Raw genomic sequence first — 16,702 nt, forward strand, 5'->3', positions numbered from 1 at the left:
TTACTAAAATCAAAACTGTCTTACCACATTACCAGAGGGAGACTTTGTACAAAAGTCGATTGCTTAGGTACCTCTGTCCCATTCGTGTTTCAACCGTGAAGCAGTTGTGTTTGCATGGCTGTGTTTCGGTTTGAAGGGTGGGATATGGCGTGAATTTACTGGGCACAGAGGAATAACATCTGAGTCCTTAGGCAACGCATGGGGGGTATCATGGGCGAAACAGTATACTGTGTTATGTCCATGGTACTGCTCATGTCTATAGGCGACGGTTACCACTTTCCATCAGGTGGACCGTCAGCTTGTTTGTCATTCTAAGTTGTATAAAAAAAAATCATTAACATATACTGCTAGACTCGGACATCTATAAGAGGATATGAGCTGGCCAGACGGTTTGGTTTAACGTTTTGTGTTTTAATTTATAGGTTTAAAACCAATACCTTGAGTAACATGAATAAAATCATATTACGCCGACTTCAAATAATTGGGATAAAGCAGGAAGACGATGACCTGTGCTTCTACCGTTAGTTCTTTTACGCTATCCTGGAGATGAAAGAATTTGTAACACTGCATTTTTACATTGCTACAACATGGAGATGGGTCCATGTATACAAATAAACAAATTGTTGAAGAGTACAAATATTTTTTTAGCATCCTTAATCTATGGTGTTAACCTCTCTAAAACTTCTTTCCAATTTATAAATAAAATGTGGACTGTTTCAAAATAGGTTAATAATATAATAGCAGAAACGCACAATAGCCGATTATAACCCAATTAAATAAAATAATTATATATAAAAACAGTATTATCATAAAATAATAAATAAATATTATCATAAAATGAGTTCATTTGCATTGTGTCACCTCTTGTCTGTGTCACCTCTTGTCTGTGTAACTCATATGAGTCGGTAACTCATATGTAACTCATATGATAACCTGTTTCGGGTTCAGGGTTAATGTGATAAAATCTACCTACATTTTTATAAATAAAATTAACCATAGATATTGATTATGATTTTGATAGGTGTATATTTATTTACTTTTTAACATAACGAATGATTGCTTATTTGGTTCCGTACGTATGTGAAAGTTTGTAAAATTTTAATATTAAGATAATTGAACGTATGTGTTTATTACTCATGCATGTTTTAACGACTAAATGGATTCAAATGAAACTTGTGGATTACTTTTTACAGTCGAGAAAAGCTGCGAGATATAGGTAGTATATTATGAAGTAACACACAAAATGTTATTTCATGTTTAGTAACTATTTTGTATGTCAAAAATAGTTTCATATATAAATAATATAAATAACATAAATATTTATATGTATATATATATATATATATATATATATATATATATATATATATATATATATATATATATATATATATATATATATATATGTGTGTGTGTGTGTGTGTGTGTCTCCTTCCCTTATGCTGTAGACGGAGGCATTTACGAGTATACTATTATTATATATTTACGAATGTAGTCAGAAATATTATAAAGTCCGTTCTCGTATTCCGCGCCGATCCCCGAGAACACGTTAGACGGCAGCTTTCTTTAGTTCCGGAGAGTGCATGTTTTGTATGCGGCCCGATACATCGACCTCTTCCTTCACTAGACTGGTTCCACCACCACTGGTGACCATACCGCCGGCGACCGCCGCACCCGGAGGACTTACTAACTTTCTCCGATAAGTGAGTACTTTTTTCTTCAATAACATCACTTAGAAAGTAATTTGTGAACTGTGAAAGTGTATGCAAATGTGCTAGTGTTTGACGGGCCACTGGGTTCTTGATTGGATGATTCAGGTATATTATGGGTATTAAATTGTATATGATTAGTAAATAGTTGTTATTATGGACTCCTATGATTTGTTTTTCTATATAATTGTATTTTTTGTGTGTATGTATTTATGTATTACATGTATTCGTGTTTCTGAACGTATGTAGGTAGATACCTATTTACTTATTTTGATAAATATTTTTAGAGTACAATAAGTTATAACACCATCATATTATTAAGTTTTGGAGTGGCTGAATAAGTTTATAATCATTATTGACATTTTATATGTAATTCTTCAATATTATTCATTAATTATATTATAATATAATAAATAATAATAAATGATAACAATATTTATGATTATTATACATTTTAAAACCTCATTGTTATACGGTAAATGTAAATAATACATTAAAATAAACAATTTTAACAATTAAAAATAATTAAAAAAGTTACTAAATTGCAAAGAGATATAAATCAATCAATGTGTTGTTATAATTATACATTTCTAATATTTTTTTTATAACATTTGTGTTTGTTATTACCAGCCTGCTGTTATAAAACATGAGGGGTTTCCTGCTCTACCTGTGTGCATTGACTGCAGTGACATTAAGTGCTGCTCAATATTATAATCGTTACGAGAATGTAAACGCAGATGTAATCATACAGAACGAGAGGATACTACTCGCATATTACAAATGTGTGATGGACAAAGGACCCTGTAATAAGGATGGCAAGAATTTTAAAAGTAAGTTTCAATTATTATGAATACGTGGAGCCTAATTCCTAGCGTAGAGTGCCTAAAACCTGACGGTTTTACAGACTAAATTGAGCTACTCTGCAAATTGACGAGATGCATGTGACCTAAATTATTTATGTTTTTAGGAGTTTGCTGCTACAAGCTCTTTAAATAATTAGTAGGATATTTTTTTATACCACTGAAGAGGCGAATAAAACTGTCTGATGGTAAGCAGATAATATATATAATAATAGCTTAGAAGAGGAAAGACATTGTTAGTAATGTGGAATACCAGTCCCATTGCTAGCGATATACCCTGACAGGTCGGGGGGAAAGGGGTTGTTAGTAATCGGGCTTAACTGCCCCGTTGCTAGTAATATACCCTAATAGGTCGACCACCACGTGGTTCCCCCTGGAATCCATCGTGGTTAATTTTAGTGGAATTATCAAGATGGGCTGACTGACTTGCCTCACCAATCATCCCTCACTGGTGCCCTGCCAGTGTATACCGATTGCGCGAGCAGGGTTACCATTTCTTTAACATTCATTAAAAAAAATCCTGACAGGTCGACCTCCCCTGCAAAGCATCGCACTGAATTCCAAGTGTATTTTTCACGTTGAGATAATTGACCTGTCATTTCTTTCACACTTATCATCCTTCTCTGGTGCCCCGCCTGCGCTAACGGCCTACGCTGGCGAATAAGCCTACCATTTCATTATCATCTATTAAAAAAAATAGCAGTAGGGGCAGTGAATGTTTGTAACAGACACTGAAAATATCTTTTCATATTTTTTGAAGAATAGAATTATTAATAATAAATAATAATATTAATTCATTAATTAATTATAATATTATTAATTATTTTTGTATAGCTCTAATCTCTTAGAGAAAATTATACAACGAGCTTATTCTACAAACTAAACGTTTGCGGAAACAACGCACTTCCTAATGAACTATATTTATTTACCTGTCTATTTAGACGTACATAAAAATTGTATTGGAAATACGATCTTGATAACTTACGACTGGGCATGGAATACCATAAATTATTTAATCGAACTGACACGGCTTCAAAGTCCATAGTTATTTGCTAGTTGCTAACTAAACTTATTATGACTATTAATTAAATTAATAAGAACGAAACTTTAGAGAAATACAGAAAGTATTTCCCTAAAGTTGACTTAATATTAAGTCTTGCTTTTGCATCAGGTACGTAGTAAAACTAGTCTATATTTATTAAATAAATAAATAAATTAATTAAGTATTTTATATTTTTACGATTACAGAAGTACTTCCTGAGACACTGTCGACAGCCTGTGGGCGTTGTAATCCAGTTCAGAAGATGGTTGTTCGCAAGTTATTAAATGGCATTAGGGCAAAAAGCGAATCCCGTTTTCTCGATCTTCTCGACAAGTACGATCCAAAACGCACTAACAGAGATGCTCTATACGACTTCTTAGCCACTGGTGCATAATTGATATACTTACTATTAAAATATACTAATATAAAAGAAAGGGTGCTGCGTGAAAGCTAAGTTTGTCAGTGAATTAAATCATACGGACATTTATATTTAAACCCTGCAGGGAAATGCATTTATGATCTTAATTATTCTTAATTTATTAATTATATCTAAATACTCGTATATTTAATTGTATTAAATTGTAAGTGATATTGTAATATCGTTTTATTGATTAGTAGATTGCCATTATCGATATTATAAACGTCATTTGTGGTCAATATGTACGTGAACATAATAGCTTTATAGCTTTAATTGACATTGGATTCTTTGATTCGGCAATAATGGTTCAAGTAATCTAGTTAATAGTGACATATGCCAAGCATCTATCTTCCGAGAATTTTAAAACCTTGAATCGCCCATATAAATAATTAAAAGATGGAAAAATATAGTCATATAGCATTTGTTAGGCAGATAGGAAACATAATTACTTCAAGCTCTATCTAGAATGTTTGTTCTTATAACTTTGTGTTTACTTGGAGCCGCAATAGCTCAAGAAAAATATGACTCGATAGATGACAATTTTGATATATCTGAAGTATTGGGGAATGACAGACTATTACAGGCTTATTCACGGTGTTTGTTAAACAAAGGACCTTGTACACCAGAAATAAAAAAAGTAAAAGGTAAGATAAATATTAAACTTAAAATATTTATTCTAATTATGAACTATAACTTAAATTAGTACAATAATTTATTGTTATCTGAAATCAAATATTTCCCTTTGCATTTATTTTAAATACAGTTTTGAATTACGACGTATTTTTATATTAGATAATGATAAATTATGATCTGGGATTTGGATTGGAAGGATTGACTTAAATTCTTTTAAGGCTCGTCTAAATGTTTCATAGGAGATTAGGCCTTCATTGTGATACTTTTTAGCATTTTCCCAAACATTAGTAAATTTTTCGTGTGGTAATTTTTGCCAATAGCTTCAAATATTGTTCTTATAACTTATGGCTTGCATGATGACTGACACCAGTAAGAGTTAGTAGACTAGGGTATAAGCATGCTTTTGCGTCTGTTTCATGAGGAAGATAAGTTGTGTCTGCTTTATATAAACATTTAGGTGTACTAGGTAATCAACATCGAAATACCGTTCGGATTCAGGTATACCACCTGCCATTGATTTTTTCCCAATATCTTGATTCGACTTTACCATATTTGTATAAGTTTTTTTTTTTTTTATTTAAACATTCATAAGATACATCAAGTATTTTAGAAAGTTCAGGAGAGAGTTCTGAATTTTTTATCAAGTAAATAAATACTTTATAATTAATCATAGAGCTTTGAATATGAGCTTTTGAGAAGGGGTTCTATTAATGTTGGATTAATTCGAATATACTTAATAGCACAACATTTATAGATAATATTTTGCAGCAGTCATCCTGATTTATCTATATCTAAATGATTTAAATTTAAGTATAATTCTTAAAAAATGCCTTAGCTTGGGTTTATCCAAAAACAATTGGGTTTGGTTGTACTGTATTTAGAGGTTTTGCTAAAGTGGTGCCTGGAAATATTCTATCATCAGATAAGCAACATTTAACATATATACCTCTTTTATCCATATTGGATTTGATACCAATATAAGTATTAAAATTGTATGATGGTTTACAGTAATTGTATTGTACTTGATAGCCTTGTAATTTCGAAGAGGGTGTCATGTAATAAAGAAATGAATAAATAAAATAAATAAATATCAATCAAGAGTTTCAAAGGCATTACATTAGTATAAATTATATGTAAGTTTATTTTGTGTAATAATGCAAAAATTAAGACGTAACTAACAAATAATTACTTCATTTTTTAACTTGAAAAAATACAAATAATAACACATGATATTAGCTCTAATAAAGAATATAATAAATATATAATATAATAAAAATCAGGAAAATAAGATAATATTAATAAATAAATAATATTATAAAAACAAGAAAATAAGATAATATTAATAAATACATAATATTATAAAAAAAAACTTACCTCCTCCTTTCGAGTTCTCAAAGTTGACTAGAAGAAATACTTTCAAGGGATATGGCCACTTTTTATAACCTGTTAAAACAAATTTCAAATACGAATGTACATTAAAACTTACACAAACAAGCAAACGCATATAAATAGACACTTAGATTTGCTTTGATCTTATTAATAAAGAATGTATCTAGGACTAGAGACTAAATAAATAAATATCATTATAATCATATCTTTTTAAATATATGTTTTACTAGTATAAAAGCGCCTACAAAATAAATTTTGGCAATATATTAATGCTGGGATATGGCTGTGAATATATTGGGTATGGCGGCCTTGGTCTTCAAAAAGCGCAATGCTTAAAGGTTACTAAGAATGACATAGTGGTATGTGATATCTATGATTCGTTCGTCTTTTGTCCGTATCTATAAATGTACTGAGTATATAACATTTTTAATTTCAGAAAGAATACCAGAAATACTAGAGACAAGATGTGCCAAATGTACTGATAAGCAAAAGAAGATGGGTAAGCAATTAGTGCAGGAAGTGAAAAAGACACATCCCGAAATTTGGAAAGAATTTGTAGCTAAATATGATCCAAATGGCAAATATCAACAAGCTTTTCAAGATTTTCTTAAGTCATAAATAAAACTTATAAATGTATTAGAAGATATAATTGTATCTATAGACAACAAAGGCGGTTTCTATTTAATGGTATATAAAATAAAATATATATAGTTTAATTATACCTATATTTTAAATAAACAGATTTTTATTTTGACTTACATTTTATTCTATTTAAGCATATTCAAAAGAGTATAAAAACATATATGATACAAAAAGAAATGAAGGGAATGTTATTAAATTAGTTTATTTTGTTTTCTTCATTTTCCGATTTCAGATATGCCTCTAAAGCTCGTCTAAATGTTTCATAACAAACCCATCCCTGTGAATGATATTTTTTTGCATTTTTCCATATTGCATTAAAAGTGTCATCACAAAATTTTTCTCCAGTGGCTTCAAAAACTCTTTTTACTACATGTGGCTCGCGTTTAGCGTACATATCACGATGATTAACATGAAGAAAAGTTAAAACAGACGGAGATAAACAGGACTTCATATCTGATTCATGTGGAAGACATATTGTATCTGCTTTGCAACATTTTTCAGGACTGATTGGATAGTCTAAATCAAGATAACGACCAGACGGTAATCCTGCCATAGGTCTCTGATCGGCTTTTTGTCCAGTTTTTACCATTTTAGTATATGTTGTATTAAAATTAAGGCAGTGTTTTTGTAAATCAGGTATTTTAGGTATTTCGGGAAAAGGCTCTCTGTAATTAATGACATTAACAAAAATTTTATATTCTATTCTTGTGCCATCAAATGCTTGCCATAATGACAATAAGGGTTCAATTAATGTTGGATCAAATCTTATCAATTTAGTTCCACAATAATTATATACTACTTCTTTTGGGAGCCATCCAGATTTATCTTTGTTAAAATGTTTTAAATTTAAGTAAAATCCATTAAAGAACGTTGGTAAGAAACGAGTAGATAAAGATTTACGCAGAGTGTTCAGATGCTTTAAGCATTTATGGAAATGATCTCGACCAGGATTTAATTCACAAAGTGTGAGACATTCTGGTAAATTGTCGGGGGGCTTTAGTTTACCAAAACAGAAATCTTTAGGTACATTTTTTATATTTTCATTTGGTGCTGAAACGATGCCAATTCTAGATTGCTTTGTATCTAGAAAATTTGCTTGTATACTATTTACAATCGTTCGATTTCCTGTTCCTTCAAAAACTTTGTTATCAGTCAAACAACATTTTACATAAGAACCTCGTTTATCCACATAAGTTCTATGCCCATAGGTTAAATCGGAATCAAATGACGGTTTACAGTAATTATATTTACGTTGTTCTCCTGGACGCTTTGATGGAGGTGTTTTATCTGGATATGGATTCTTTGGCATTACAATATCATATAAGCGTCCATGAAATGGAGTTCTCCTTCCAAATGTTATTCCAAATACATCAAATCCCTCTGGCAACATTGGAACTGAATCGTGCACGCATCCAAGAGGTCTTTTCCAATAAGATGAATATGCGGTATCTTTTAAATCGTCTGTTAGAGATTGAAATTTAGTTTTATTGGGTGGGTTAACAATCTCAGCAACGTCACAAAATAGACCAGCATTTCGCTTATCAGGTTGTATAGGATGGTGCAATGGAGGAAGAGGACGTGTTTTGTCTGCTGGAATAATAGCGTCAGAAATAAGAGAGTCCGCTTCGTCTTTTAACAGGTAATGTTGCAGGGAATCTTTTACGTGATCATCAGGTTGCGCTGTAGGTAGACCAGCTGCGCATAGATTCGGACTTCTTTTTATGAACATTCCATAATTGCCTTTCCCACCACAAGTGGATCTCTGACAATCTACAGGCATGTCAAGGTATATTTTGATTAAATATTATAAAAACATATTTGTAAAATTAGATTTTCCAAATGACATATTATGTCAAAATAATGACGACTATTAATGATCAAAATAAAATATTTTATGTGTAAGAACGCACCTAGATTAAGAATATATGTAGTCTTTACAGTAAATATTGAAATATTAATGCTATATAATATAGTAATTCGTTTCAGTATAAATATAAAAAAAAAAATTAAATGAATTTTAGAGAAAATGCCAAAAGTTTTATTAGTGTTGTATGATAAAATATAGGTATTGCACTTGTGCAGTGATCTTAACTGGCCAGTAAATGTTGCTAATCACGTAGATGTGCAGTACTTAGCAATGTGTACATTAGAATTACATCCATAACTCTAGAATGGTAATTGTAGGCTATATTTACTCCATAGCCAATTAGGGATAATGACAACCGGCTTTATATAAGAAAGAAGATTGCTTCCTGATTTTTTAGTTTTATAAGCACAAGAGTTCAAAGAAGTGAAGTGTTAACATGTGGTAGGTATTATTTAATAGAATTCTAAATTGTTGTTGTTGTTGTATCAGTCGATTGTCCACTGCTGAACATAGCCTTTCTCATAGGGGGAATTTTGCAAGTAGTTGCCACGCTTGGAAAGCAGGTTGCTAACCGCAGTTTGGATTTTAGTGATGTTTTAAGAGAAACGCTGCTGCCCATCCCGCTACTATAAGCTCCTTTAGTTGCCTCTTACCCACGGGAGAGGAAGGAGTGGCCTATTCTATACCGGGACCTACACCGCTATTTTCAATATTTCAAGTAATAATTCTAAATAGTATAAAGGATAAAATACATATTCTTAAAATAAAGACACTAATGATTATCTGTTTGAAGTATAGTTTCTATTTGATTTGATTGTCACAACTAAGTTTGACCATACAACTATTTTTTTACTATTTATATATTTATTTATTTTATTTTTATTTTTTTTACATGTGCATATATATCTTTGAATTTCAAATATCTTCATTATTGTTTAAAAAGCCTTGCTTTAATAATAATTATGACTACTACGGTGGTCAGGATAGTCCGTTATTAGATATCCCCTATTCTAGGTTGGAGCAACTTACAGTGGGGGACATTTTATTTTGATATTTTCTGCGACAGATTTTGTTTATATTTGCCAGGTTAGTTGGCAATGTATGCCGTTTAATGGTCAGTTAGATTTTTCAGATTTTTCTACTTAGCTCCTATGGGTTCATAAAATAATAACGTTCCTTTAAAAGTAGGTACATTCCTTGTCATTATCATATCATCCGTTATCCATCCACTGCTAAACATAAGCCTTTGCCATAGACTGTCATAAGGAACGGCCTCCACCTGCAAATATATACCTACTGTTAACTTATTTAGCATAGCTAAAACTTTCTTCTACTATAGTTCTTGTGTGGAAAGTGAAAGCCCTTTCTTTGTATTTACAAAAATAAATAAGTAATTATTAGTGTAATTTAAATAATCTTACCTATCTGCATAATGCATTCCTTTGAAGATCATTTAAAAACTACATTCTGTACGATTTCATATTGTAATTAAATCAAACTAGTGGTTTCAGAAATTATTCATCTGATAAATTATAATAAAAGTTTTAAAATATAAAATTTCGTTAAAAACTATACAGTCGTACCTTGTTCCAATTACTGATGTGGGTTCCATTGCTTATTTCGAGCCTCCCGAATTTTTATAAAATAGGTAAGTGTACAGACTTTAAAATCCAAATTTTTTTAACGTATAAATTAATTAATTTCAGTTCACCATGATTTTAGTGTACATTATTTTTGTTGGAATATTATCAGCTAAAGTTTCTGCTGATTTGTATAACCCCCGGTATGATGATTTCGACGTAGACCCACTTATTGAAAATGATAGAATACTAGTTGGTTACACTAAATGTTTTCTCGACAAGGGGCCATGCACTCCTGATGCTAAGGATTTTAAAAGTACGTATGTTATTTATTATTATATATATATATATATATATATATACAAGAATAATATATATTAAATAAATAAATAAATATTTATTATTTTAACTTATTTTGTTTATGTAATAATTTAATGTATATTTGTAATTACATTGTAATATTTACTTACTGGGGACTTTATACAGAGGTCGCCTACATGGGTTTTTACTTGTATTTTTGTGTGTTTGTGTGCTCCTGTTTGTAGGGTTGCCAGATACGATTTTTTATTTCTATCTAAATGCTAATGCTAAATTTTTTTTTTCAAATCGATAAGATTTCCTTTTACTTTTACCCAAACTCTATTTCCACTATATAATGGAAATGTAGAATGTTTTATTATGTATTATAAAATAAACGACGAAAAAAAAATACACAATCACAAACTGTTTTCACTTCTTTTACGCCGCTTTTACGTTCAGTTATTTTATCCCATTCTCTGATTTGCTGCCTTCATTGTTCAAAACTGTCAGAAAAAATTACCCAAATTTCTCAAATATTTCATTTCTCCAAAATTTTGCGAACAGAAATTATTTTATCAAAAATTGCGAAAAATATACTCAATCTGTCAACGTTGCTTCTATGACTAGTATATACTATCCTTAGATTTTATAGATAGAGTATCGAACCTAAAAAATGAGTCAACTTTTTGTCAGCCAATTATGAAATTAGCTGACTTGTTTTTTTTTTTTTATCAGTGTTCTATATACTTTCGTATAGAGTGTATCTTGACGTATCTATATTTAATTATTTATTAATAAAACGAGATTTGGTGCATTAAAAAGGTGTAGAATTTATAAAACAAAATATAGAAGTTATAAAGGAGTCACCCATAACTATTTATCATGCAAAATTGTATAAAAAAGTTGGCCCACTTTTCTCTAAATATTTGTATGGAGACTATCTATATAATAAGATACTATCATATGGTGATAATGGAATGGTGACCCCGCTTGCGCTATCGATATACGCTGGAATGGTAGTAGTAACATTATGTATCGGGTATGGAGTTATGAAATCTAACCCTTTATTCTTAAAAACAAAAATCTCGTACAAACCTAATTTACCTATTAAAGTGAGTTGACATTTTCTTTCAAATTGAGAATTTAGCGCTAAAAACATAACACTTTAATAGCTAAAATAGGTTTACGAGAGATTTGACGTGTTTATGATGAAGGGGGCATATCTTTAGGGATAACTACATATATGAAGTACCATAATTAAGTGGGGTAAAATATAGAATGTTATTTACTCCAGGATATAGATGGAATACATGTTACACACATGTAGTAAATCATCTCTTTTCTAACATCTGATGTAGTTTCTTCACGTAAAAAATCTTGAGATGTTATTTATATATTTTAATGCATTTTTTTTTATACAGAAATAATACCCGAAGCCTTAGAAACATCATGTGGAAAATGTACTCTCAAACAAAAACAGCTTATCAAAAAAGTAATAAGAGCCATAATGGAGAGACATCCAGAAGCCTGGAGTCAGCTTGTTGATAAATATGACAAGGACAAAAAATATAGAGATAATTTTAATAAATTCATAGAGGAAAAAGACTAAATTTACTTAAGTGACTATGCTTATGAGTTTTTAGACGTAAATCATTCAGCTTACATATAGTATATTTCCACTGTAGTAATAACTGCATGCAATTTCAAGTTATAATGGAAAATAATCTGATACTGTGACGCAAGTATGACGTATTTGTGTAATAATTTACAGTGTAAATTACTATCTGTATTCAAAAGACATATTATGTGGAAAAATGGTAATATTGTTAATATTATTCATTTTGTATTTTTACAATAATTGTAAAATAAACAACAATATAAAAATAAACTTATTTTTATATAAAAACCGCTATTTTAAAATATTCTACTAATATATAACTTGTTACGAAAACTTGTAACGTACCGTACTACTCACCTTGAAGATTTCCAGCTGAAGACAAAACAATTAAAGGAAACGACTAACATAATCAATTCATTAATATAATTAAATATATTATGTTAAAAATATGAAATTATTAAAAATTTTTAATAAAACAAAACGTTAGCATTTAGTTTCGTAGTTTTTATTTAACCAATATCAATATCCCTAATTTTCATCACAGTTATATCATGTGGTACATTATAAACATTGGATTTACCACGTAATTAAAAGAATATACGTATATAACTAAGGTTTACATAACAATATGTTTATTCACTAAGTGCATTCAGTTTGTCCTTGTATCTTTGCTCGTAGATGCTATCAGGATCGTACCTTACTTTAAGTTCTTTCCAAAGTTCCGGGCGTTTGTTCACTAAGAAACGTATGACTTTATCGGAACTAGTCTTTTGTTTTGCTGTGCATTTGGAGCAGTCGAATTCCAATGCATCAGGTATGGTTTCTTTTAAGGCTTTGCCGTCTGGAGTGCATCGACCTTTGTCAAGAAGACAGTCTACGTATCCTCTGAGTAGCCGCTGAGATTCCAGTATCTCGTCGACATTGATGTGATCCCATTTGTCAGTATATGTGGAGCCTGGTTTTGCGTATACCGACGCCACTACCACGACAGATAGGACTAGCAGTAACTTCATTATTGATCTGAAAATTAATGGGCTTTATTTAATTGTCTATAGGAATGAAAATGCTCCTGTATAAAATGTTATCATTATTTTAGCGGTTAATACTGTTTTTTACATTGCTGAATTTCAAACTCCCTAAAAAGACTGGCACAAGGAATGGTCTTGAACTATCTGCATGCTATGTGTAAAGAGAAAATTGAAATGTATTTTACATTTCAAGAAGTTAAATTAGCGAAATTGAATTTTATATGTCTGTGATGATTTCATGTACAATATTATAAAATATATGAGCACATGTACCCCAATAATGTACCTAGTCAGAGGTATTTTTTTGGAAATGAAAATGGAATTGTAACTCCATCATCGCTATCAATATACGCATACGCCGGTGGTGTACCAATGAAGAATGATAGATAAAGGCAAAGTTAGATCAATATAATCTATCATGGTTAATTCTTCGAAAGTTAACCACGTTGGTTTCTGTGTTGAGGTCGACCTAATGGGGAATATTGATAGCAGTATGGCGCTGAATAAAAAAAAATGGGGACACTAGACACCATTTCTCTAGTCAGAGGTATTTCGTGTCTATTGTGGTGAATATATTTTGTGGAGTAAGGTAAGGAGTATTAGAAGAATATTTTTATTGTAAGTAAGGGATTAATAATAAATAACAAAGACAAGAAAAGACATTTAATGCATTTTGTAGTCGTCTAGAACTAGAATACTTTTTTTTTTAATTATCTCTTCTTGTAAAAGAACTGGTTAAACTTAAACGAGCTGTTGCGTAATTTAATATATATGTGGTTTTCATAGCCGATCAATGTTTGCCAACACTAATTTGTATGTTAATTATCATTTTAATTTAATCTTATTATAATTGTTTGTTGTAAAGTCGATACCAATACATTTTAATAATACATCATCTTCATATCAGCTGTTAATTGTCCACTGTTAAAGACAGGCCCCCCGTTATTAAGGAGTTTTGTCGGTAGTTGTTACGCTTAGCAGGCGGATTGGTAACCGCAGTTAGGCTTTGGTGATGTTTAAAGAGGAACGCTGCCTATCCCTCGACTTTAACAATAGACGATTTTAATAATGCGATTCCTAATGATTACTTCATTTTGATATCAGATAATTAAAAAAAATCTTACTTCAATTTTAAATTAATAATTGCATTCAAATTTTAAACATTTTCTCAAATAACTGAAAAGTTTGAAACAACATTGAATTGTATTAGATATACAACAGTAGTTATATAATACATATGATAAATAATTTAGTTTTAAGATACTTTATATTAAAGATTATTTTTTATAATATAATATTTAAATAATTTATTTAAATAAATATGGTTGAAATAGGTCTTAATCAGTGTTATAGAATCACATACTTAGCCACATTATTTTAATGGCATTCAAAATGGTAAAGTGTTACTTGTATACATTTCAGATGTTTTCAGACCCTATACTAACAACATGTATTCTACTTACATAAAAAACAATAAGTAGCATGTCAATGTTTTTTATAACGTTCTATGAGATACATTCATTTAAATAATTTAAATGTTAAAATCATTTTGATGCAAACTCTTTTATGGAATAAATACATTTATCTTGGAGCTAACGTTTTAGATTGACTTTAAAAAGATTTTGTGGTAGTTCCCGTATATTTTTTATCACATATGAAATAATAGATGACCTAAAAGTGATGTACGTTTTGGGTGGTTAGAGATTGCCACAGATTTAATAATACTATTTAGAGTTAGGTTCAGTTAACAACATCAGGTTATGATGAAGAAATAATAAATAGGAAGCCATTTAAATGCTAACACGTCATAGATAATGTCACATAATTATAATAACAATAACGGCCACCCATTGTTTTATCGAAAGATTGAGAATAATTACTACTATCGTGTAAAGGGTACTACTACCTACTTAGATTAGTCTACTAAGATTATTGACCAAAATAAAATACTATATATGTATTCATTTTATATTAGTTATTAGGTTATAATTGTTTTATAGAATACAGTAAAAGAGCAGCAAACAAGAGCAAGATGTGATAATGTCATAAATACTTAACAGAAGTTCGAAAAACCGATAGTATTTAAGATTTCTTTACAAGGAGGTTTGGCTTCTTTGCATATTGGGATGGACACTAGACTATTCTGGAGTAATCATGCCCCTCTATCCATCTATGGTGGAGGATATTGTCTTATTTGTAACTCTTTAGGGGCAAACGCGATAATTTAGAATGACTTCATACTAAATGGATCCCAGATAGAGGATGATTGCTTGTGGTATTGGATATAATCAAGACTTACGTACGGCAGTGGAAGATAAAAAGATTAATATTAAAATACTAATAAATGCTAATATTTTATATGCGTTGAAAGTTACTGTTTTGATTGACAGAAAAATTTCTAACCTAACACTTATGGTTTTGGTCAATTGTCACAATTTTTTAATCATATTAATATATAAAGTTATACGAAATAAGCGATTTGGAATAAGTATGGATATACACTAAGCAAATAACTTTAGTGGAGTTAAACATATACAAAAATATTACTTTTTTAGTTGACAATGATTTTCCGAAGACGATACTTTTTAGCGAAAACTATTTTAATATGTTACAACGAAATAGAAATAAATGCATGCACTATTAATTACTAGTTTGTATCCCGTAACTTTGCTTGAGTTTCACACCCAAATTTCATTCAGATGCGTTCAGCCGTTGAAGCGTCATCGAGAAATATTTATAAACTTTTACATTTATAATATCAATAGGATGCATTTTTCAATATAAGCTTACTTTAATTTACTATAATAAGATAGGTTATTTGTCAGAGATTATAGCAATGAAGGTGCCTTTTTCAATTGCGCAAGTTTATCGGGTTTTTTTATAAATGCTGTATTAAGGTCTTTTCAGGGACGGCAATGCACACGTGATACCCCTAGTGTTGCAGGCGTCCATAGGCTAGTGTCCGTTTACTACCAGACCAACTGTATGCTTGTTTGCCACCTTCGTAGTATAAAAAAATGTATCAATATTTTTAGTATACATCTATTTTGTGCGTAATAAAGTTTGTTATGTATTTAATATAATAAAAATAATTAATTATAAATTAGTTAATTATCTAGTATAATAATATATATAACTAATTAATTTAATTATATGAATAGATAGAATATTAAAGACTTACCTTAAGATGACAAATCTGGTGTTAGTCGTAGCTCGTGTTCGACCCTTCGACAAGTTCTGTCGTCTCCAACGCCTACAAGGAACATTTATACTCAGATTGATACAAACATTATCGTGTTGTTCATTAATTGAATGAAATTATAATCAATGGTATCTGATTGAGTAAACAATGGAGCCGGAAGATTTTTCTATTGGTGTTTATTGCTTACGTTACGTCAAATATCGGGTAATATCGTATCATAATCGGTATAGTGTAATATTTTTGACGTCAATTAAAGTCTAAACATGAATACGAGTAAATGTACACCGAAGTATATGTATACCCAAGTTTAATTGGTAAAAATGGCACGTTTATTAATATTATTAATATGAAAGTGAGTTTGTTTGTATTACGAGTATTAATGCTTTATTGGCTTAATTAATCATTTTGAATTTT

The 16,702-nt window shown here is 30.2% G+C and overlaps 4 protein-coding genes across 4 annotated transcripts; 2 read left to right on the top strand and 2 right to left on the bottom strand.

Annotated features, from left to right (window-relative positions):
* The first annotated feature begins 1,552 nt into the window (after positions 1–1,552).
* LOC113521829 (uncharacterized) lies at positions 1,553–6,805 on the top strand. The gene is made up of 5 exons (XM_052899735.1): positions 1,553–1,703; positions 2,340–2,539; positions 3,818–3,999; positions 4,475–4,673; positions 6,488–6,805. Exons 2-5 carry the CDS (start codon positions 2,356–2,358, stop codon positions 6,667–6,669), a joined length of 747 nt encoding a protein of 248 aa, XP_052755695.1. The 5' UTR covers positions 1,553–1,703; positions 2,340–2,355; the 3' UTR covers positions 6,670–6,805.
* Positions 6,806–6,889: 84 nt separating this feature from the next.
* LOC113521830 (EF-hand domain-containing family member B-like) lies at positions 6,890–8,746 on the bottom strand. The gene has a single exon (XM_026907485.3). The coding sequence runs from the start codon at positions 8,471–8,473 to the stop codon at positions 6,890–6,892; it is 1,584 nt and encodes a 527-aa protein (XP_026763286.1). The 5' UTR covers positions 8,474–8,746.
* A 113-nt stretch (positions 8,747–8,859) lies between these two features.
* Positions 8,860–12,551, top strand: LOC113521832 (ejaculatory bulb-specific protein 3). The gene is made up of 3 exons (XM_026907488.3): positions 8,860–9,001; positions 10,267–10,456; positions 11,862–12,551. Exons 2-3 carry the CDS (start codon positions 10,273–10,275, stop codon positions 12,047–12,049), a joined length of 372 nt encoding a protein of 123 aa, XP_026763289.1. The 5' UTR covers positions 8,860–9,001; positions 10,267–10,272; the 3' UTR covers positions 12,050–12,551.
* On the bottom strand, positions 12,542–16,399 carry LOC113521569 (allergen Tha p 1). Its single transcript, XM_026907132.2, has 2 exons — positions 16,268–16,399; positions 12,542–13,078 (listed from the first exon to the last, which is right to left on the bottom strand). The coding sequence occupies exon 2, from the start codon at positions 13,069–13,071 to the stop codon at positions 12,691–12,693; it is 381 nt and encodes a 126-aa protein (XP_026762933.1). The 5' UTR covers positions 13,072–13,078; positions 16,268–16,399; the 3' UTR covers positions 12,542–12,690.
* Between the last annotated feature and the right edge of the window lie 303 nt (positions 16,400–16,702).

Source organism: Galleria mellonella, unplaced genomic scaffold (genome assembly GCF_026898425.1).
Source record: "Galleria mellonella isolate WM207_F2 unplaced genomic scaffold, CSIRO_AGI_GalMel_v1 utg63, whole genome shotgun sequence".
Classification (NCBI taxonomy): Eukaryota; Metazoa; Arthropoda; class Insecta; order Lepidoptera; family Pyralidae; genus Galleria; species Galleria mellonella.